This window comes from Coregonus lavaretus, assembly GCF_964263955.1.
Source record: "Coregonus lavaretus genome assembly, contig: HAP1_SCAFFOLD_1325, whole genome shotgun sequence".
Classification (NCBI taxonomy): domain Eukaryota; kingdom Metazoa; phylum Chordata; class Actinopteri; order Salmoniformes; family Salmonidae; genus Coregonus; species Coregonus lavaretus.
Window position 1 is genome coordinate 112,983 of NW_028157427.1, and position 22,094 is coordinate 135,076.

The following is a 22,094-nucleotide window of genomic DNA, read 5'->3' on the forward strand; positions in this document are numbered from 1 at the left end:
ACAGTTATTCTAACATCTGCGCATCGGAATTCGGTTAAGGACACATGCCGATGTTCTGTTAATATGAATGACCATCATCTAAAAACTGTACATTTCTCAAAATGTCCGGTAAATTAAAATGCTGCCGGTGAAATGTCCGGGGACACATTTTCCTAACAGAAACCCTGGTGTGTGTGATGGAGGGCAGCAGGGTGGAGGGAGCTGATAAAGTAGAGGTGCCATCATCCGAGATATCTCTTGTTGTTAAAGCAGCTAGCTACCAGGGCTGTCTCAAATAGCACCCTATTCCTTATATAGTGCACTACTTTAGACCAGAGCCCTGTGGGGAACAGGGAGCCGTTTGGGACGCACCCCATCTCTCCTACGTGGTGTAAAGGTGAGGGAACGTGACACACAGGACAGGACACGACATTAAGACTAACTTTAAAGGATGGAGGGAGAGTGGTGTGTCGGATATTTTTGTGACAGGACATTTTTCCTGTCAGATTAGGGAGAAAAGGTTTATTTGATGATGATGAGGACGTTGTATGATTTGTGATGTGTTCTACGTTTTAAACATGACCTCCTAAGATGTCCTACTCTCTGAATCCCGAGTACTCCGTCCCAAATGACTCCCTATATAGTGCACTACTTTTGACCAGAGCTCTGTGCGCCCTGGTGCCGTTTGTAGGGTGTAGGGTGCCCTTTGGAACGCATTACTAGAGTTCTGAGTACCACTTAAGCCAAAAGCCTGGTGCTGAAATATGCAGAGCGGCATGCTCTCAAATAAATTAAAGTCTTATCAGCCTAGACTCAACTCCGGTGCCTTTTCATTCCCATCAACTTAATTATATACACGAATATATAAGTAAGTGTAAGTCGCTCTGGATAAGAGCGTCTGCTAAATGACTAAAATGTAAATGTAAATGGAAGCACGGACAAAAAGACAGCGCTGACACAACATAAAGAATAAAGAATAGATACACACATTTCCATAAAATACATTAAAATGTTCTCCTGAGAAGGACCGTTGCTTTCAAGTATTTTAAATCTCAATTTCCTTTTCGTTTTTTCACTCTTTAATCTAATTCTAAAAACCATGCAACAATAAAATACAAAATAAACATGGGATTGTTGCTTCCAGTATTTGTTGCTTCCATCCTTTTATCTTTAGTTGCTGTTTAACTCTAAACCCATTCACCAGTCAGACCCCAATACATCCAGAACAATAAACCCCACCAGTAGCCAGTAGTCAGACCCCATACAATACATCCAGAACAATAAACCCCACCAGTAGCCAGTAGTCAGAGAGCTCTTAATGTCCAGAAAGGCACAACATCTTGCGTCTTTGGGCAGGTCAGTGCCGTGTCGCCACATTCTCTCCAACACAGAATAATAATAAACATAAACAATGATGTTAAAAGGCGCAAATCAGCAAATTCAAACAATAACAAAATTGATGTACCAATCACAGATTGCCCCTTTAATAACTTTAATAACCATAGAAATAGAATGACTAGAAAGGCCATTTCCATTCAATTCAATGTCATTCTTTCCCCATGTTAATAATGTCTGGGAGTCTTCTAGAAAATCCAGAGAAAGATTGTGATCTTGCCAAGACCGTGTCCCAATTGTCTGTCCTTTCTCCTGAAGTGTGCAGTCATGCACTCCTCCCCATGCATTTAAAATAATTGGATGGGTGAAAGCCTGCGCTTTAGAGTTTCCACCATAAGTCCTATACCAGTCCTTCCCTTTTAAATCTAGGAAGCGAAGTGAACTAGTGCAAACTGCACAAGAGCTGAACTGGGTAAGAGGTCAAATGTTAGGTTAAAAGGTCAGGGGTTAGAAGATGTGTTTAAGGTGCTTGACGCCATACGTCTTGAAGAAGACCAGGAGGATGAGAGTCCACAGACCCAGGATGAAACCATCTGGAGGGTGCCAGTCCCTCTGCTTTGGTTTCTACAGGAGAAGAGGAACAGAACAGACATCTTGGTACAAACGCAGAAATACATCAAATGTGATGTCATCCAATATAGAAAACACAGGCAAAAACACATTCTTCCTAAATGTACGGCCATCATCAGCAAGTAGTTAACATACCACTATTGGAATACCACTTGGCATACAAGTTAAAGAAGCGTAATTAAATAGGGTACACCCATCTAGTACCGGGTCGGACCCCTCTTTGCCTTCAGAAGAGCCTGAATTCTTCGGGGCATGGAAATGTTGCTCGGTTGGTATCAAGGGACCTAACGTGTGCCAGGAAAACATTCCCCACACCATTATACCACCGCCGCCACCACCACCACCAGCCTGTACCGTTGACACCAGGCAGGATGGGGCCGTGGACACATCGACAAATCCTGACTCTGCCATCAGCATGACGCAACAGGAACCCGGGATTCGTTCTTTACAGTGTTCAATAGTGATAGCCGGGAATGAATATTTCCAAGACAAAACAGGTAGACAATAGAGTTACTTCTCAAACTAAATAAAAAGGCTTACCCCGTAGCTTCCATAGCCCTTACAGGTCGGGGGGTGTAGCTGGCTCAAGCAGCCCCCCCCCCCCCCCCCCCCACTCTATCACCAAACCCAATCTACCCAGAAACCCCAGAACAGGCGCTTATATCCTCTAGTCCCCCTCTCTGAGACATGCAATGACAAGTAACCACATAACTGGTCTACAAATTTAACTGGCTTCCTCATAATCACCCCGCCACATACATTTAGTCTAGTCTAAAACGGACGTGACCACTTCCCGCTACACTTTCAATTGGGCAACACGTTAAACAACATTAAATCATGAATTCTTACATGAACGGAACCGGTGAAAGACGACAACCCAGTAACATATAGAGGTGAGCTCCCCACTGACAACCCAGTAACATATAGAGGTGAGCTCCCCACTGACAACCCAGTAACATATAGAGGTGAGCTCCCCACTGACAACCCAGTAACATATAGAGGTGAGCTCCCCACTGACTGACAACCCAGTAACACATAGAGGTGAGCTCCCGACCGACTGACAACCCAGTAACATATAGAGGTGAGCTCCCCACTGACAACCCAGTAACATATAGAGGTGACCTCCAGACCGACAACCCAGTAACATATAGAGGTGAGCTCCCCACTGACTGACAACCCAGTAACATATAGAGGTGAGCTCCCCACTGACAACCCAGTAACATATAGAGGTGACCTCCAGACCGACAACCCAGTAACATATAGAGGTGAGCTCCCGACTGACTGACAACCCAGTAACATATAGAGGTGAGCTCCCCACTGACAACCCAGTAACATATAGAGGTGAGCTCCCCACTGACTGACAACCCAGTAACATATAGAGGTGAGCTCCCGACTGACTGACAACCCAGTAACATATAGAGGTGAGCTCCCCACTGACAACCCAGTAACATATAGAGGTGAGCTCCCGACCGACTGACAACCCAGTAACATATAGAGGTGAGCTCCCGACCGACTGACAACCCAGTAACATATAGAGGTGAGCTCCCGACTGACAACCCAGTAACATATAGAGGTGAGCTCCCCACTGACAACCCAGTAACATATAGAGGTGAGCTCCCCACTGACAACCCAGTAACATATAGAGGTGAGCTCCCCACTGACAACCCAGTAACATATAGAGGTGAGCTCCCCACTGACAACCCAGTAACATATAGAGGTGAGCTCCCCACTGACAACCCAGTAACATATAGAGGTGAGCTCCCGACCGACCGACAACCCAGTAACATATAGAGGTGAGCTCCCGACCGACCGACAACCCAGTAACATATAGAGGTGAGCTCCCGACCGACCGACAACCCAGTAACATATAGAGGTGAGCTCCCGACTGACTGACAACCCAGTAACATATAGAGGTGAGCTCCCGACTGACTGACAACCCAGTAACATATAGAGGTGAGCTCCCCACTGACAACCCAGTAACATATAGAGGTGAGCTCCCCACTGACAACCCAGTAACATATAGAGGTGAGCTCCCCACTGACAACCCAGTAACATATAGAGGTGAGCTCCCCACTGACAACCCAGTAACATATAGAGGTGAGCTCCAGACTGACAACCCAGTAACATATAGAGGTGAGCTCCCCACTGACAACCCAGTAACATATAGAGGTGAGCTCCCGACTGACTGACAACCCAGTAACATATAGAGGTGAGCTCCCCACTGACAACCCAGTAACATATAGAGGTGAGCTCCCCACTGACAACCCAGTAACATATAGAGGTGAGCTCCCGACTGACTGACAACCCAGTAACATATAGAGGTGAGCTCCCCACTGACTGACAACCCAGTAACATATAGAGGTGAGCTCCAGACTGACAACCCAGTAACATATAGAGGTGAGCTCCCCACTGACAACCCAGTAACACATAGAGGTGAGCTCCCCACTGACAACCCAGTAACATATAGAGGTGAGCTCCCCACTGACTGACAACCCAGTAACATATAGAGGTGAGCTCCCCACTGACTGACAACCCAGTAACATATAGAGGTGAGCTCCCCACTGACAACCCAGTAACATATAGAGGTGAGCTCCCCACTGACTGACAACCCAGTAACATATAGAGGTGAGCTCCCGACTGACTGACAACCCAGTAACATATAGAGGTGAGCTCCCGACTGACTGACAACCCAGTAACATATAGAGGTGAGCTCCCGACTGACAACCCAGTAACATATAGAGGTGAGCTCCCCACTGACAACCCAGTAACATATAGAGGTGAGCTCCCCACTGACTGACAACCCAGTAACATATAGAGGTGAGCTCCCCACTGACAACCCAGTAACATATAGAGGTGAGCTCCCCACTGACTGACAACCCAGTAACATATAGAGGTGAGCTCCCGACTGACTGACAACCCAGTAACATATAGAGGTGAGCTCCCCACTGACAACCCAGTAACATATAGAGGTGAGCTCCCCACTGACAACCCAGTAACATATAGAGGTGACCTCCAGACCGACAACCCAGTAACATATAGAGGTGAGCTCCCCACTGACAACCCAGTAACATATAGAGGTGAGCTCCCGACTGACTGACAACCCAGTAACATATAGAGGTGAGCTCCCCACTGACAACCCAGTAACATATAGAGGTGAGCTCCCCACTGACAACCCAGTAACATATAGAGGTGAGCTCCCCACTGACAACCCAGTAACATATAGAGGTGAGCTCCCCACTGACAACCCAGTAACATATAGAGGTGAGCTCCCCACTGACTGACAACCCAGTAACATATAGAGGTGAGCTCCCCACTGACAAGCCAAATGACAGACATGAAACACGGAGCTCCGACACAACGTGGGAAGTTGGAGGAAAGCATTAACAGAATGAACCAAACAGTCTCTCTAACTCTTGAGCGTTACGATGATTCTGTTCGCCAAAACAACATTTCACTCTGGTAGGTTAGAGACAGGAAAATAAACGCATTTGTGTGTGGAACTGAATATACGAAAACACCTTTCCATACAAACATTTTCCAACAGAACTGGGCATGAATTCTAAACAGTAGCTTCCTGCTAACACAGGTGCTATAGAATAATATATATAATATATAATAATAATAATAATAATAATAATAATAATAATAATAATAATAATAATAATAATAATAAGCCATTTAGCAGACGCTTTTATCCAAAGCGACTTACAGTCATGCGTGCATAATTTTTTTTTGTGTATGGGTGGTCCCGGGGATCGAACCCACTACCTTGGCGTTACAAGCGCCGTGCTCTACCAGCTGAGCTACAGAGGACCAGAGGACCAGTATAATGCTTCTAGAAAGAAATGTCAGAAACGGGAAATAGAAGGTGCTATTTTAATATAGGACCTAATGGCCGATTAGGCCGCGTTCGGTCGTAACGAGTGGCCAGAAATCCACATGGTCAGTGTCTCTCACCTGGTGTATAATCTCAGCCACTGGGAGCTGGTCCACGTATGACTGGCTCTCGGTCTTCAGCTCTCTTACTGGTCTGCTGGGAAAAACACATACAACATTAGACTACCGTCACACAGAAAAACACTCCTTTTGAAGAGTTGACCCCAATCCTGACAACAACCAGCTCAGTTAGTAGGAGAATCATTTTGACATGTGTACATCACATGTGTGTGTAAATGTGTGTGTGTGTTAAGCCGACATATAAATGAAGGGGCTGGATAGCTCTATTGAAAATGCGAGAGAGCGACATGAAGAGAGAGAGAGAAACTTTGCAGTAGAAAACCTAAACAGTATATTTCACCTCTCAGCTTCCCTCTCAAATCAAAAAAATTGCTAACAGAAAACCACAGAAAATGAACAACAATGACAAATGGTTTGGTGAAGAATGCAACAACCCAAGAAAGAAATTGAGCAACCTATCCAACCAAAAACATAGAGACCCAGAAAACCTGAGCCTACGCCTTCACTATGGTGAATCACTAAAACAATACAGAAATACACTACGGAAAAAGAAGGAACAGCACGTCAGAAATCAGCTCAATGTAATTGAAGAATCCATAGAATCTAACCACTTCTAGTGAAATCAAAGTTTATAAGTCGTATACAGATTTGCAGGTGTTATCGAAATGCTTGTGTTTGGTTGGTTTATAATTTTAATGGTAGGTTTATTTCAACAGTGAGAGACAGAATAACAACAAAAAAATCCAGAAAAACGCATGTCGAAAATGTTATAAATTGATTTGCATTTTAAATGAGGGAAATAAGTATTTGACCCCCTCTCAATCAGAAAGATTTCTGGCTCCCAGGTGTCTTTTATACAGGTAACGAGCTGAGATTAGGAGCACACTCTTAAAGGGAGTGCTCCTAATCTCAGTTTGTTACCTGTATAAAAGACACCTGTCCACAGAAGCAATCAATCAATCAGATTCCAAACTCTCCACCATGGCCAAGACCAAAGAGCTCTCCAAGGATGTCAGGGACAAGATTGTAGACCTACACAAGGCTGGAATGGGCTACAAGACCATTGCCAAGCAGCTTGGTGAGAAGGTGACAACAGTTGGTCCGATTATTCGCAAATGGAAGAAACACAAAATAACTGTCAATCTCCCTCGGCCTGGGGCTCCATGCAAGATCTCACCTCGTGGAGTTGCAATGATCATGAGAACGGTGAGGAATCAGCCCAGAACTACACGGGAGGATCTTGTCAATGATCTCAAGGCAGCTGGGACCATAGTCATCAAGATAACAATTGGTAACACACTACGTCGTGAAGGACTGAAATCCTGCAGCGCCCGCAAGGTCCCCCTGCTCAAGAAAGCACATATACATGCCTGTCTGAAGTTTGCCAATGAACATCTGAATGATTCAGAGGAGAACTGGGTGAAAGTGTTGTGGTCAGATGAGACCAAAATCGAGCTCTTTGGCATCAACTCAACTCGCCGTGTTTGGAGGAGAAGGAATGCTACCTATGACCCCAAGAACACCATCCCCACCGTCAAACATGGAGGTGGAAACATTATGCTTTGGTGGTGTTTTTCTGCTAAGGGGACAGGACAACTTCACCGCATCAAAGGGACGATGGACGGGGTCATGTACCGTCAAATCTTGAATGAGAACCGCCTTCCTTCAGCCAGGGCATTGCAAATGGGTCGTGGATGGGTATTCCAGCATGACAATGACCCAAAACACACGGCCAAGGCAACAAAGGAGTGGCTCAAGAAGAAGCACATTAAGGTCCTGGAGTGGCCTAGCCAGTCTCCAGACCTTAATCCCATAGAAAATCTGTGGAGGGAGCTGAAGGTTCGAGTTGCCAAACGTCAGCCTCGAAACCTTAATGACTTGGAGAAGATCTGCAAAGAGGAGTGGAACAAAATCCCTCCTGAGATGTGTGCAAACCTGGTGGCCAACTACAAGAAACGTCTGACCTCTGTGATTGTCAACAAGGGTTTTGCCACCAAGTACTAAGTCATGTTTTGCAGAGGGGTCAAATACTTATTTCCCTCATTAAAATGCAAATCAATTCATAACATTTTTGACATGCGTTTTTCTGGATTTCTTTGTTGTTATTCTGTCTCTCACTGTTCAAATAAACCTACCATTAAAATTATAGACTGATCATGTCTTTGTCAGTGGGAAAACGTACAAAATCAGCAGAGGATCAAATACTTTTTTCCCCTCACCGTATATACAGTATAACATTGTATTGGTTACAAGAATTTTGTATAATATTTTAAATTTAAAAACTGTAAGTGGCTCTGTTTAATACTGTGGTTCCTTTAAAATCAGTCAACTTAAATCAAAAACTGATCTTGGTTTCTTTTAACATTTGGATGTTGAGGACAGCACAGTCAATTCTTCCCGCTAACATTTGATGTGTGAGGTGACTACTACTCCAACAACAACAAAAGTAAATCTTACCTTTCCTCATCCAGGTGCACCATGGGAGCTGTCAGGTTGATGGTTTCCATGGTGATCTCTACTTTGCGGACACTGCCAAAGAAGTCGGTGATGAGGACGTTACCGGGGTCCCGGAGGAAAAGGTCTGTACGGTGGCCCGGAGTGGACACACACTGGCTTTTAGGACACACCTTAAACTGGAACACACACTGACTCTCAGGACACATCATAAACTGGAACTGTCAAATAAATCTTTATCAAGGAGGATTTAGAGCAGGGTTCCCCAAATTCGGCCCCCTGTCCCTCCTGGCTGCCCCCCGTCCCTCCTGGCTGCCCCCCCCGTCCCTCCTGGCTGCCCCCCCCGTCCCTCCTGGCTGCCCCCCCCATCGCTCCAGGCTGCCCCCCGTCCCTCCTGGCTGCCCCCCCATCGCTCCAGGCTGCCCCCCGTCCCTCCTGGCTGCCCCCCCCGTCCCTCCTGGCTGCCCCCCCCGTCCCTCCTGGCTGCCCCCCCGTCCCTCCTGGCTGCCCCCCCCGTCCCTCCTGGCTGCCCCCCCCGTCCCTCCTGGCTGCCCCCCGTCCCTCCTGGCTGCCCCCCCCGTCCCTCCTGGCTGCCCCCTGTCCCTCCTGGCTGCCCCCTGTCCCTCCAGGCTGCACCCCCCATCGCTCCAGGCTGCCCCCCGTCCCTCCAGGCTGCCCCCCGTCCCTCCTGGCTGCCCCCCCCGTCCCTCCTGGCTGCCCCCCCCGTCCCTCCTGGCTGCCCCCCCCGTCCCTCCTGGCTGCCCCCCCCGTCCCTCCTGGCTGCCCCCCCCGTCCCTCCTGGCTGCCCCCCCGTCCCTCCTGGCTGCCCCCCCGTCCCTCCTGGCTGCCCCCCCCGTCCCTCCTGGCTGCCCCCCGTCCCTCCTGGCTGCCCCCCCCGTCCCTCCTGGCTGCCCCCCCCGTCCCTCCTGGCTGCCCCCCGTCCCTCCAGGCTGCCCCCCCCGTCCCTCCTGGCTGCCCCCCGTCCCTCCTGGCTGCCCCCCGTCCCTCCAGGCTGCCCCCCCCGTCCCTCCTGGCTGCCCCCCGTCCCTCCAGGCTGCCCCCCCCGTCCCTCCTGGCTGCCCCCTGTCCCTCCAGGCTGCACCCCCCATCGCTCCAGGCTGCCCCCCATCGCTCCAGGCTGCCCCCCGTCCCTCCAGGCTGCCCCCCGTCCCTCCTGGCTGCCCCCCGTCCCTCCTGGCTGCCCCCCCCCGTCCCTCCTGGCTGCCCCCCCCGTCCCTCCTGGCTGCCCCCCCCGTCCCTCCTGGCTGCCCCCCCCGTCCCTCCTGGCTGCCCCCCCCGTCCCTCCTGGCTGCCCCCCGTCCCTCCTGGCTGCCCCCCCCCATTGCTCCAGGCTGCCCCCCGTCCCTCCTGGCTGCCCCCCGTCCCTCCTGGCTGCCCCCCCCGTCCCTCCTGGCTGCCCCCCCCCATCGCTCCAGGCTGCCCCCCGTCCCTCCTGGCTGCCCCCCCCATCGCTCCAGGCTGCCCCCCGTCCCTCCAGGCTGCCCCCCGTCCCTCCTGGCTGCCCCCCGTCCCTCCTGGCTGCCCCCCATCGCTCCAGGCTTCCCCCCGTCCCTCCTGGCTGCCCCCCCCCCCATCGCTCCAGGCTGCCCCGCGAAGAACATTCACCGTCTATTACCAGAATGCTAGCAACATTAACACAAGTAATAGTGAATTATTTTAGTTAAATGCTAACAAGAGCAAACAACAAACGAATTGCAAAGACTGGCAAATCAGCTCATAAAGTTATGCAAGTATAGCTTCATAATGTAATATAATGTGACAAGTGAAATGAAGAACGTGATCTGCTTTTTTTTAGGGGGTAGATCAGCTTTAATATTGCAGATAGATTGTAACTTCCATCAATGTCTACATCACTTCCAATCCCCCATTTGGTTTTTCCCCCCCTCGCAAATATATATATATATATATATATATATATATATATATATATATATATATATATATATATATATATATATATATATATACACACATATATACACACACACACATATCCCCATTAGAGCTCCAGACAGACGTTCAAGAGAGAGACAGAGACAGAGACAGAGACAGAGACAGAGACTCACCAGATCGTTCATGTTAGCAGTGCTAGCAGGGTGAATATCCTCCAGGAACTCCAACAGGTAGAATGTATACCTGTCCATGAGGTGGACTCCTATAGCCAGGTCTGGCTGGTGCTGGAATAACAGAACAATAAATGCTGTTTAATACATAGGAACTCCTCTCAAATCTAATGCAATTATAAAGCCCTTTTTACATCAGCAGATGTCACAAAGTGCTATACAGAAACCCAGCCTAAAATCCCAAACAGCTAGTAATGCAGATGTAGAAGCACGGTGGCTAGGAAAAACTCCCTAGAAAGGCAGGAACCTGGGAAGAAACCTTTTAAGGGTCAATTTGAGCAAAGGATGTCTCCTTACCGACAGGGAGTCCTCTCCTACTTGGCTGGAGGCCAGGGCCATGAGGTTAGGAGAGTAGAATCTCTCATACATGGAGGCTCCTTGACATGTATCAATGATGAACAGCAGCTCATTGTACCTGCACACACACACACACACACACACACACACACACACACACACACACACACACACTCACACACACACACACAGGTTAAGAGAGTAGAATCTCTCATACATGGAGGCTCCTATGTAGTGTATATAGTATGCATTATCATCGTACCTGTACACTCCCCTTCGTATATATTTTGACAGTGAAGCTAAAAAAGTTAATTTGTCTCTATACTCCAGCATTTTGAATTTCAGATCCAAATGTTTTATATGAGGAGACAGAAGGTGTAGTATTTGGTCCCATATTCCTAGCACACAATGATCATATCAAGCTTGTGAATCTAAAAACGTGTTGGATGCATTTGCTGTTTGTTGTGGTTGTGTTTCAGATTATTTTGTGCCCAATAGAAATTAATGGTAAATAATGTATTGTGTCATTTTGGAGTCACTTTCATTGTAAATAAGAATAGAATATGTTTCTAAACACTTCTACATTGATGTGGATGTTACCATGGTTACGGATAATCCTGAATGAATCGTGAATAATGATGAGTGAGAAAGTTAGAGGCATAAATATCATACCCCCAAGACATGCTAACTTCCCCTGTTATTGTAATGGTGAAAGGTTAGCATGTCTTGGGGTATGATATAACATGCTAACTTCCCCTGTTATTGTAATGGTGAGAGGTTAGCATGTCTTGGGGTATGATATTTGCGCATCTAACTTTCTCACTCATAATTTTTCAAGATTCATTCAGGACTATCCGTAATCAGTTTTTAGCTTCACTGTCCAAATTAATACAGCGCATTCGTAAAGTATTCAGACCCCTTGACTTTTTCCACATTTTGTTACGTTACAGCCTTAATCTAAAATGGAGTAAATTGTTTTTATTCCTCATCAATCTACACACAATACCCCATAATGACAAAGCAAAAACTGGTTTTTAGAACATTTGGCTAATTTATTACAAATAAAAAACTGAAATATTACATTTACATAAGTATTCAGACCCTTTACTCAGTACTTTGTTGAAAAACCTTTTGCAGCGATTACAGCCTCGAATCTTCTTGGGTATGACGCTACAAGCTTGGCACACCTGTATTTGGGGAGTTTCTCCCATTCTTCTCTGCAGATCCTCTCAAGCTCTGTCAGGTTGGATGGGGAGCGTCGCTGCACAGCTATTTTCAGGTCTCTCCAGAGATGTTAGATCGGGTTCAAGTCCGAGCTCTGGCAGGGCCACTCAAGGACATTCAGAGACTTGTCCTGAAGCCACTCCTGCGTTGTCTTGGCTGTGTGCTTAGGGTTGTTGTCCTGTTGGAAGGTGAACCTTCGCCCCAGTCTCAGGTCCTGAGCACTCTGGAGCAGGTTTTCATCAACGATCTCTCTGTACATGTTTCCCTCGATCCTGACTAGTCTCCCAGTCCCTGCTGCTGAAAAACATCCCCACAGCATGATGCTGCCACCACCATGCTTCACCGTAGGGATGGTGCCAGGTTTCCTCCAGACGTGATACTTGGCATTCAGGCCAAAGAGTTCAATCTTGTTTCTCATGGTCTGAGAGTCCTTTAGGTGCCTTTTGGCAAACTCCAAGCGGGCTGTCATGTGCCTTTTACTGAGGAGTGGCTTCTGTCTGGCCACTCTACTATAAAAGCCTGATTGGTGGAGTGCTGAAGAGATGGTTGTCCTTCTGGAAGGTTCTCCCATCTCCACAGAGGAACTCCGGAGCTCTGTCAGATTGACCAACGGGTCCTTGGTCACCTCCCTGACCAAGGCTCTTCTCCCCAGATTGGTCAGTTTGGCCGGACGGCCAGCTCTAGGAAGAGTCTTGGTGGTTCCAAACTTCTTCCATTTAGGAATGCTCTTGGGGCCTCCCGAGTGGCGCAGTGGTCTAACGCACTGCATCGCAGTTTCTGTGCCACTAGAGATCCTGGTTCGAGTCCAGGCTCTGTCACAGCCGGCCGCGACCGGGAGACCCATGGGGCGGCGCACAATTGGCCCAGCGTTGTACAGGTTACAATCTTGGTAGTTGCCTTGGCGACCAGGAGAAGCTTACAACACCTCTCTCCCTCCAGTTCATTCCCTCCCTCCAGTTCATCTCCCACCTTCCTCCCGTTCATCTCCCCTCCTCCCACCTTCATCTCCTCCCTCCCTCCAGTTCATCTCCTCCCTCCCGTTCATCTCCTCCCTCCCAACTTCCTCCCTCCCTCGAGACCTACTTATGTCCCCACCTCCTTTATCCTGTGTGTTAAACCTCCCTAATGAAGGCACCATGGGCCAGAAGCTAATTAGACGGATCAAGACTGGATTGAGAGTGTGTGTGTAATTAGGGCATTAGCCAGAATGTTAAACACTCCCTCCTCCCTCACAACATCCTCCTCTTCCTCTTGACTGACTATTAAAATGTGTCTGTCCTCGGTTGCAGCACTCACTACCGAGTTCCAAACTGCCTCTGGAAGCAACGTCAGCACAATAACTGTTCATTGGGAGCTTCATGAAATGGGTTTCCATGGCCGAGCTTCTGCACACAAACCTAAGATCACCATGCACAATGCCAAGCGCCGGCTGGAGTGGTGTAAAGCTCGCCGCCATTGGACTCTGGAGCAGTGGAAGCACGTTCTTTGGAGTGATGAATCACGCTTCACCGTCTGGCAGTCCGACAGACAAATCTGGTTTTGGCGGATGCCAGGAGAACGCTACCTGCCCGAATGCATTGTGCCAACTGTAAAGTTTGGTGGAGGAGGAATAATGGTCTGGGGCTGTTTTTCATGGTTCGGTCTAGGCCCGTTAGTTTCAGTGAAGGGAAATCTTAACGCTACAACATACAATGACATTCTAGATGATTCTGTGCTTCCAACTTTGTGGCAACAGTTTGGGGAAGGCCCTTTCCTGTTTCAGCATGACAATGCCCCCGTGCACCAAGCGAGGTCCATACAGAAATGCTCGTGGCTGAATGGAAGCAAGTCCCCGCAGCAATTCCCAGAAGAGTGGAGGCTGTTATAGCAGCAAAGGGGGGACCAGCTCCATATTAATTGCTTTGATTTTGGAATGAGATGTTCGACGAGCATACTTTTGGCCATGTAGTGTATGTCTTCAATCATTTGCAATGCCTAAGTCTTCCTTGTTTGGGTGTCGTCACTTCCTTCTTTGGCTGTAGATGGCTATTACCAGCTCATCACCCTCTACTGTCCCGGGGTAATATTGCCACTTTTTCTTCTTTTTTTAAGCGAAGGTCTTTTTAGGCTCTCTATCACACACACTAATTCAAGTATAGAAGCCTAAACATACCATTAGCCCATTCAAACCCCTTCCATTAGACATCATTACATATCAGAGGCTATTAAGACGTTTTCAGGAAACAGTTATTCAGAGACTGGAGGAGGACAAACACATTCTATTCCAGCTTTTCCCTCGTCCTCCTTCTCCTCTAATGTTATCTTCTCTGTCCTCTTTCTCCTCTAATGTTACCTTCTCTGTCCTCTTCTCCTCTAATGTTATCTTCTCTGTCCTCTTCTCCTCTGTTATCTTCTCTGTCCTCTTCTCCTCTAATGTTATCTTCTCTGTCCTTTTTCTCCTCTAATGTTACCTTCTCTGTCCTCTTTCTACTCTAATGTTACCTTCTCTGTCCTCTTCTCCTCTAATGTTATCTTCTCTGTCCTCTTCTCCTCTAATGTTATCTTCTCTGTCCTCTTTCTCCTCTAATGTTACCTTCTCTGTCCTCTTTCTACTCTAATGTTACCTTCTCTGTCCTCTTCTCCTCTAATGTTACCTTCTCTGTCCTCTTTCTCATCCAATGTTACCTTCTCTGTCCTCTTCTCCTCTAATGTTACATTCTCTGTCCTCTTTCTCCTCTAATGTTACCTTCTCTGTCCTCTTCTCCTCTAATGTTACCTTCTCTGTCCTCTTTCTCCTCTAATGTTACCTTCTCTGTCCTCTTTCTCCTCTAATGTTACCTTCTCTGTCCTCTTCTACTCTAATGTTACCTTCTCTGTCCTCTTTCTCCTCTAATGTTACCTTCTCTGTCCTCTTCTCCTCTAATGTTACCTTCTCTGTCCTCTTTCTCCTCTAATGTTACCTTCTCTGTCCTCTTCTCCTCTAATGTTACCTTCTCTGTCCTCTTTCTCCTCTAATGTTACCTTCTCTGTCCTCTTTCTCCTCCAATGTTACCTTCTCTGTCCTCTTTCTACTCTAATGTTACCTTCTCTGTCCTCTTTCTCCTCTAATGTTACCTTCTCTGTCCTCTTTCTCCTCTAATGTTACCTTCTCTGTCCTCTTTCTCCTCCAATGTTACCTTCTCTGTCCTCTTCTCCTCTAATGTTACCTTCTCTGTCCTCTTTCTCCTCTAATGTTACCTTCTCTGTCCTCTTTCTCCTCTAATGTTACCTTCTCTGTCCTCTTTCTCCTCTAATGTTACCTTCTCTGTCCTCTTCTCCTCTAATGTTACCTTCTCTGTCCTCTTTCTCCTCCAATGTTACCTTCTCTGTCCTCTTCTCCTCTTATGTTACCTTCTCTGTCCTCTTTCTCCTCTAATGTTACCTTCTCTCCCACCCTTCTCTCTCTTCTCTCTCTTACCTTCTCTTTGTCCACATCTGTTCAAAGGCGTCGGCCAGCTCCACGTTGCTGATCTCTTCGGAGTCCTGGAACTTCAGGAAGCCGTTCCCACCGTGACCTGTCAATCAATCCATATATCAATCAATCAAAGTACAGTGTGTACGCGCCTCTATTTATATGTTGGTCTATATATGTGCGTGCATCCATGTGTGTCTGCATGCGTGTGTGTGTTTGTGCGTACATGTGTGTGTGTCTGGCGTGTGTGTGTGTGTATGAGCACCAGTGAGGTAGATGAGGATGTTGCTGTGGTCATCAGAGAGGAGGCGTTTGGACCGTGGGGTGCTGGGTGGCAGCCTTCCGGTCAGAACACGCAGGAAGTTCTCAACTGTCACCTGAAACAAAAAGAGAGTACACAGAATAATAATTCTCTATTGGTTGGCATCAACAAGGCAAAACTATGTTACATTTCCCATGACGGCAACACTACGAACCTCCCACTCACTATTTATAGACAGTCAGTTTTCCACTGTGGAAATAAACGAATACCAGGACAGCCATCATCATCATCATCATCATCATCTATTTGGCTGGTGCACTGGTGATGGTCCAGAGGTGACTATTGAATAACCAGTAAAGACCTAGCAAGGTAAATAACCTGAGACAAACTATGATAAGATAACAGATAAGGTGTTTTTCCAACGCAGATAATGAATAACGTTTTGATTTGGTGTTAAGTTCCTTTATCTAAACACTGATGTGTGTGTTTTAGGGTGATACGGCCAAAAAAATCATATGGATTTTTTTTCAAACTTATGGCCAATTCATGATATAAATTACTATTGATGTTTTCTCTAAATAAGCTTTATTGTACAATTAAAAGGTCAAATACACTGCATTTCAAACAGTCAGAAATAATCTAATGAACTCAGGGCTTGTTAAAACAATACCCAGGCTAAATATAAGCCTTCCACAACCATAACACACACTAATAATTTAATGATGTTATCAAAATAGTTTATCTTGCTTTTTTTTGCAATAATCACTGATCTGGTTTTAAAGTCTATGAAAATGCTATTTTTGTTACAATTGTAACCAGAATCATGCATAATGCACATTTCACTAATAATGACCAACTTCTTATAGCAGGCGTTATAGAAGACGGACTTGGATGTATTTGCTAGCTAACGAGGTAGAACAGTTGAATTGTTATGAACACACCCTTCCGTCTGTCCCTCTCCAACTGTATGACCAGCATGCTAGCCTGTCCACTTCGTTCAGATGTTGAAATCAAGTGGCTTACCTTAACTCTCAGAATAAAAATAAGTTGCCAATTCCTTTATATATATATATATATATATAAATAAATAAATAAAGTGTTTTATGCTTATTGCACATTTATAAAACAGACTAAAATGCTGCTAGCGGTCCCAATGCCGTGCGCGACAAACTGAGCACTAATTTTCCAGAATCAATGTTCACTGATACTCCTGTTTTAGTAGTGTCCTGCTCTGGACGCAATTTGAAGGGTTGAGCCATAAAAACGGTATCGTTAGAAAGGGTCACTTCCCCTCAATAACAGTAAAATAATGCCTCCATGTGTTCCGGTTTCCATATGACCCATTCTGTTGGACCAAAGCTCACAGCGAGTTGAAACCGGGGTCCATATGACCCATTCTGTTGGACCAAAGGCTCACAGCGAGTTGAAACCGGTTTCCATATGACCCATTCTGTTGGACCAATGCTCACAGCGAGTTGAAACCGGGGTCCATATGACCCATTCTGTTGGACCAACGCTCAAAGGCTCACAGCGAGTTGAAACCGGGGTCCATATGACCCATTCTGTTGGACCAAAGGCTCACAGCGAGTTGAAACCGGTTTCCATATGACCCATTCTGTTGGACCAAAGGCTCACAGCGAGTTGAAACCGGTTTCCATATGACCCATTCTGTTGGACCAACGCTCACAGCGAGTTGAAACCGGGGTCCATATGACCCATTCTGTTGGACCAACGCTCACAGCGAGTTGAAACCGGGGTCCATATGACCCATTCTGTTGGACCAAAGGCTCACAGCGAGTTGAAACCGGTTTCCATATGACCCATTATGTTGGACCAACGCTCACAGCGAGTTGAAACCGGGGTCCATATGACCCATTCTGTTGGACCAAAGGCTCACAGCGAGTTGAAACCGGTTTCCATATGACCCATTCTGTTGGACCAAAGGCTCACAGCGAGTTGAAACCGGGGTCCATATGACCCATTCTGTTGGACCAACGCTCAAAGGCTCACAGCGAGTTGAAACCGGGGTCCATATGACCCATTCTGTTGGACCAACGCTCAAAGGCACCCAGCGAGTTGAAACCGCTCGTCAGAGAGGAAGAAGTGATCGTTCATCTTTGTTGTCGTGAGTGGCAGGGGGAGGGGCTTGGTGTGTGTGTGTGTAAACAGAGAGGAAGAAGTGATCGTTCATCTTTGTTGTCGTGAGTGGCAGGGGGAGGGGCTTGATGTGTGTGTGTGTAAACAGAGAGGAAGAGGCGAAGCGAGAGGTTTCACGCTCGCAAAACATCTGTCCAAAATAAGCCCAATGCGTTTCTATGGGCTTATTTTTTAACCTAAGTTTGTCGTCTGCCTTCCCGCCTTTGGGAAGACTCCACCCATTGTTAGGGCGGAGACATGAGTATCTCGTCATTATACAGTGCATTCTGAAAGTATTCAGACCCCTTCCCTTTTTCCACATTTTGTTACGTTACATCCTTATTCTAAAATGGATTAAATGAATACCTTATTTGCATAATTATTCAAACCCTTTGCTATGAGACTCGAAAGTGAGCTCAGGTGCATCCTGTTTCTATTGATCATCCTTGAGATGTTTCTACAACTTGATTTGGAGTCCACCTGTGGTAAATTCTATTGATTGGACATGATTTGGAAAGGCACACACCTGTCTATATAAGGTCCCACAGTTGACAGTGCATGTCAGAGCAAAAACCAAGCCATGAGGTCGAAGGATTGTGTCGAGGCACAGATCTAGGGAAGGGTACCAAAAAATGTCTGCAGCACTCAAGGTCCACAAGATCACAGTGGCCTCCATCTTCCTTAAAATGGAAGAAGTTTGGAAACACCAAGAATCTTCCTAGAGCTGGCCGCCCGGCCAAACTGAGCAATCGGAGGAATAGGGCCTTGGTATGGGAGGTGACCAAGAACCCGATGGTCACTTTGACAGAGCTCCAGAGTTCCTCTGTGGAGATGGGAGAACCTTCCAGAAGGACAACCATCTCTGCAGCACTCCACCAATCAGGCCTTTATGGTAGAGTGGTCAGACAGAAGCCACTCCTCAGTAAAAGGCACATGACAGCCCGCTTGGAGTTTGCCAAAAGGCACCTAAAGGACTCTCAGACCATGAGAAACAAGATTCTCTGGTCTGATGAAACCAAGATTGCACTCTTTGGCCTGAAAGCCAAGCGTCACGTCTGGAGGAAACCTGGCACCATCCCTACGGTGAAGCATGGTGGTGGCTGCATCATCCTGTGGGGATGTTTTTCAGCGGCAGGGACTGGGAGACTAGTCAGGATCGAGGGAAAGATGAACAGGGCAAAGTACAGAGAGATCCTTGATGAAAACCTGCTCCAGAGTGCTCAGGACCTCAGACTGGGAAAAATGTTCACCTTCCAACATGACAACGAACCTAAAAACACAGCCAAGACAACGCATGAGTGGCTTCGGGACAAGTCTCTGAATGTCCTTGAGTGGCCCAGCCAGAGCCCGGACTTAAACCCAATCTAACATCTCTGGAGAGACCTGAAAATAGCTGTGAAGAGACGCTCCCAATCCAACCTGACAGAGCTTGAGAGATGTTAGATTGGGTTTCATCCATTTTAGAATAAGGCTGTAACGTAACAAAATGTGGGAAAATGTCAAGGGGTCTGAATACTTTCCGAATGCGCTGTATCCAGATCTCCGGTGTAAATGGAAGGTGCAGACAGCACAGAAGGAGACCAACATAGACAGCATGAGAACAAGCAGACATAAACACTCATAAAAAGAACAGAAGGGGGGAAAATGTTTTGCGACACAGACATTTGGAATATCGCACAAAAAAACATACATTGTAATTAATTCGATATATATATATATATATATATATATATATATATATATATCTCCCTAGTGTGTGTTGGGTGCTAGCTCATTTATCAGCTGGCTGAGATATCAGGTCATTTACTGGTCAACACATCTGGCAAACACCAGACCTCCACCTCCACCTCCAGACTACCAGACCTCCACCTCCAGACTACCAGACCTCCACCTCCACCTCCAGACTACCAGACCTCCACCACCTCCAGACTACCAGACCTCCACCACCTCCAGACTACCAGACCTCCACCACCTCCAGACTACCAGACCTCCACCACCTCCAGACTACCAGACCTCCACCACATCCAGACTACCAGACCTCCACCACCTCCTCCAGACTACCAGACCTCCACCACATCCAGACTACCAGACCTCCACCACCTCCTCCAGACTACCAGACCTCCACCTCCAGACTACCAGACCTCCACCTCCAGACTACCAGACCTCCAGACTACCAGACCTCCACCTCCAGACTACCAGACCTCCAGACTACCAGACCTCCACCTCCACCTCCAGACTACCAGACCTCCACCACCCACACTGCAGAAATAGGGTCTGTTAGGCCGCATTCAGACCAGTGTTTCCCTACCACGCTACAGACCTGAGGCTCCCACCTAGCTTGATTCAATTATACAGTTGAAGTCGGAAGTTTACATACACTTAGGTTGGAGTCATTAAAACTTGTTTTTTCAACCACTCCACACATTTCTTGTTAACAAAATATAGTTTTGGCAAGTCGGTTAGGACATCTACTTTGTGCATGACACAAGTAATTTTTCCAACAATTGTTTACAGACAGATTATTTCACTTATAATTCACTGTATCACAATTCCAGTGGGTCAGACGTTTACATACACTAAGTTGACTGTGCCTTTAAACAGCTTGGAAAATTCCAGAAAATGATGTCATGGCTTTAGAAGCTTCTGATAGGCTAATTGACATCATTTGAGTCAATTGGAGGTGTACCTGTGGATGTTTGTCAAGGCCTACCTTCAAACTCAGTGCCTCTTTGCTTGACATCATGGGAAAATCAAAAGAAATCAGCCAAGACCTCAGAAAAAAATGTGTAGACCTCCACAAGTCTGGGTCATCCTTGGGAGCAATTTCCAAACACCTGAAGGTACCACGTTCATCTGTACAAACAATAGTACGCAAGTATAAACCATGGGACCACGCAGACGTCATACCGCTCAGGAAGGAGACGCGTTCTGTCTCCTAGAGATTAACGTACTTTGGTGCGAAAAGTGCAAATCAATCCCAGAACAACAGCAAAGGACCTTGTGAAGATGCTGGAGGAAACAGGTACAAAAGTATCTATATCCACAGTAAAACGAGTCCTATATCGACATAACCTGAAAGGCCGCTCAGCAAGGAAGAAGCCACTGCTCCAAAGCCAGACTACGGTTTGCAACTGCACATTGGGACAAAGATCGTACTTTTTGGAGAAATGTCCTCTGGTCTGATGAAACACAAATAGAGCTGTTTGGCCATAATGACCATTGTTATGTTTGGAGGAAAAAGGGGGACACTTGCAAGCCAAAGAACACCATCCCAACCGTGAAGCACGGGGGTGGCAGCATCATGCTGTGGGGGTGCTTTGCTGCAGGAGGGACTGGTGCACTTCACAAAATAGATGGCATCATGAGGAAGGAAAATTATGTGGATATATTGAAGCAACATCTCAAGACATCAGTCAGGAAGTTAAAGCTTGGTCGCAAATGGGTCTTCCAAATGGACAATGACCCCAAGCATACTTCCAGAGTTGTGGCAAAATGGCTTAAGGACAACAAAGTCAAGGTATTGGAGTGGCCATCACAAAGCCTTGACCTCAATCCTATAGAAAATTTGTGGGCAGAACTGAAAAAGCGTGTGCGAGCAAGGAGGCCTACAAACCTGACTCAGTTACACCAGCTCTGTCACGAGGAATGGGCCAAAATTCACCCAACTTATTGTGGGAAGCTTGTGGAAGGCTACCTGAAACATTTGACTCAAGTTAAACTATTTAAAAGCAATGCTACCAAATACTAATTGAGTGTATGTAAACTTCTGACACACTGGGAATGTGATGAAAGAAATAAAAGCTGAAATAAATCATTCTCTCTACTATTATTCTGACATTTCACATTCTTAAAATAAAGTGGTGATCCTAACTGACCTAAGACAGGGAATTTTTACTAGGATTAAATGTCAGGAATTGTGAAAAACTGAGTTTAAATGTATTTGGCTAAGGTGTATGTAAACTTCCGACATCAACTGTATGTATTTTTGGGGTACAAAATGTGTACAGTAAAAAACTACAAATCCCAGAGGTGACACATGAAAGCATTGTACCTCGTACAGTTGACAAACACACTCACCTCATAACCACGGTAATCCACCTCCACGTCATCTCCATACACGTTCAGCTCCATGTTCACTCACCTCATAACCACGGTAATCCACCTCCACGTCATCTCCATACACGTTGAGCTCCATGTTCACTCACCCTCATAACCACGGTAATCCACCTCCACGTCATCTCCATAC

General features: G+C 46.7%; 1 protein-coding gene across 4 annotated transcripts; it reads right to left on the minus strand.

The window, feature by feature from the left end:
* Positions 1-451: 451 nt before the first annotated feature.
* On the minus strand, positions 452-22,088 carry pigk (phosphatidylinositol glycan anchor biosynthesis, class K). 4 transcript variants are annotated; one of them, XM_084199484.1, is made up of 8 exons: positions 21,990-22,058; positions 15,716-15,827; positions 15,457-15,553; positions 10,797-10,914; positions 10,443-10,553; positions 8,359-8,534; positions 5,902-5,977; positions 452-1,938 (listed from the first exon to the last, which is right to left on the minus strand). In XM_084199484.1, the coding sequence occupies exons 1-8, from the start codon at positions 22,041-22,043 to the stop codon at positions 1,822-1,824; spliced, it is 861 nt and encodes a 286-aa protein (XP_084055610.1). In that variant the 5' UTR covers positions 22,044-22,058; the 3' UTR covers positions 452-1,821. The 4 variants fall into 4 exon arrangements, with proteins under 4 accessions (XP_084055610.1, XP_084055612.1, XP_084055613.1 ...); XM_084199486.1 differs by having other exon boundaries at positions 944-1,938; positions 22,054-22,088; XM_084199487.1 differs by having other exon boundaries at positions 1,053-1,938; positions 5,902-5,974; positions 22,054-22,073.
* Positions 22,089-22,094: the final 6 nt, after the last annotated feature.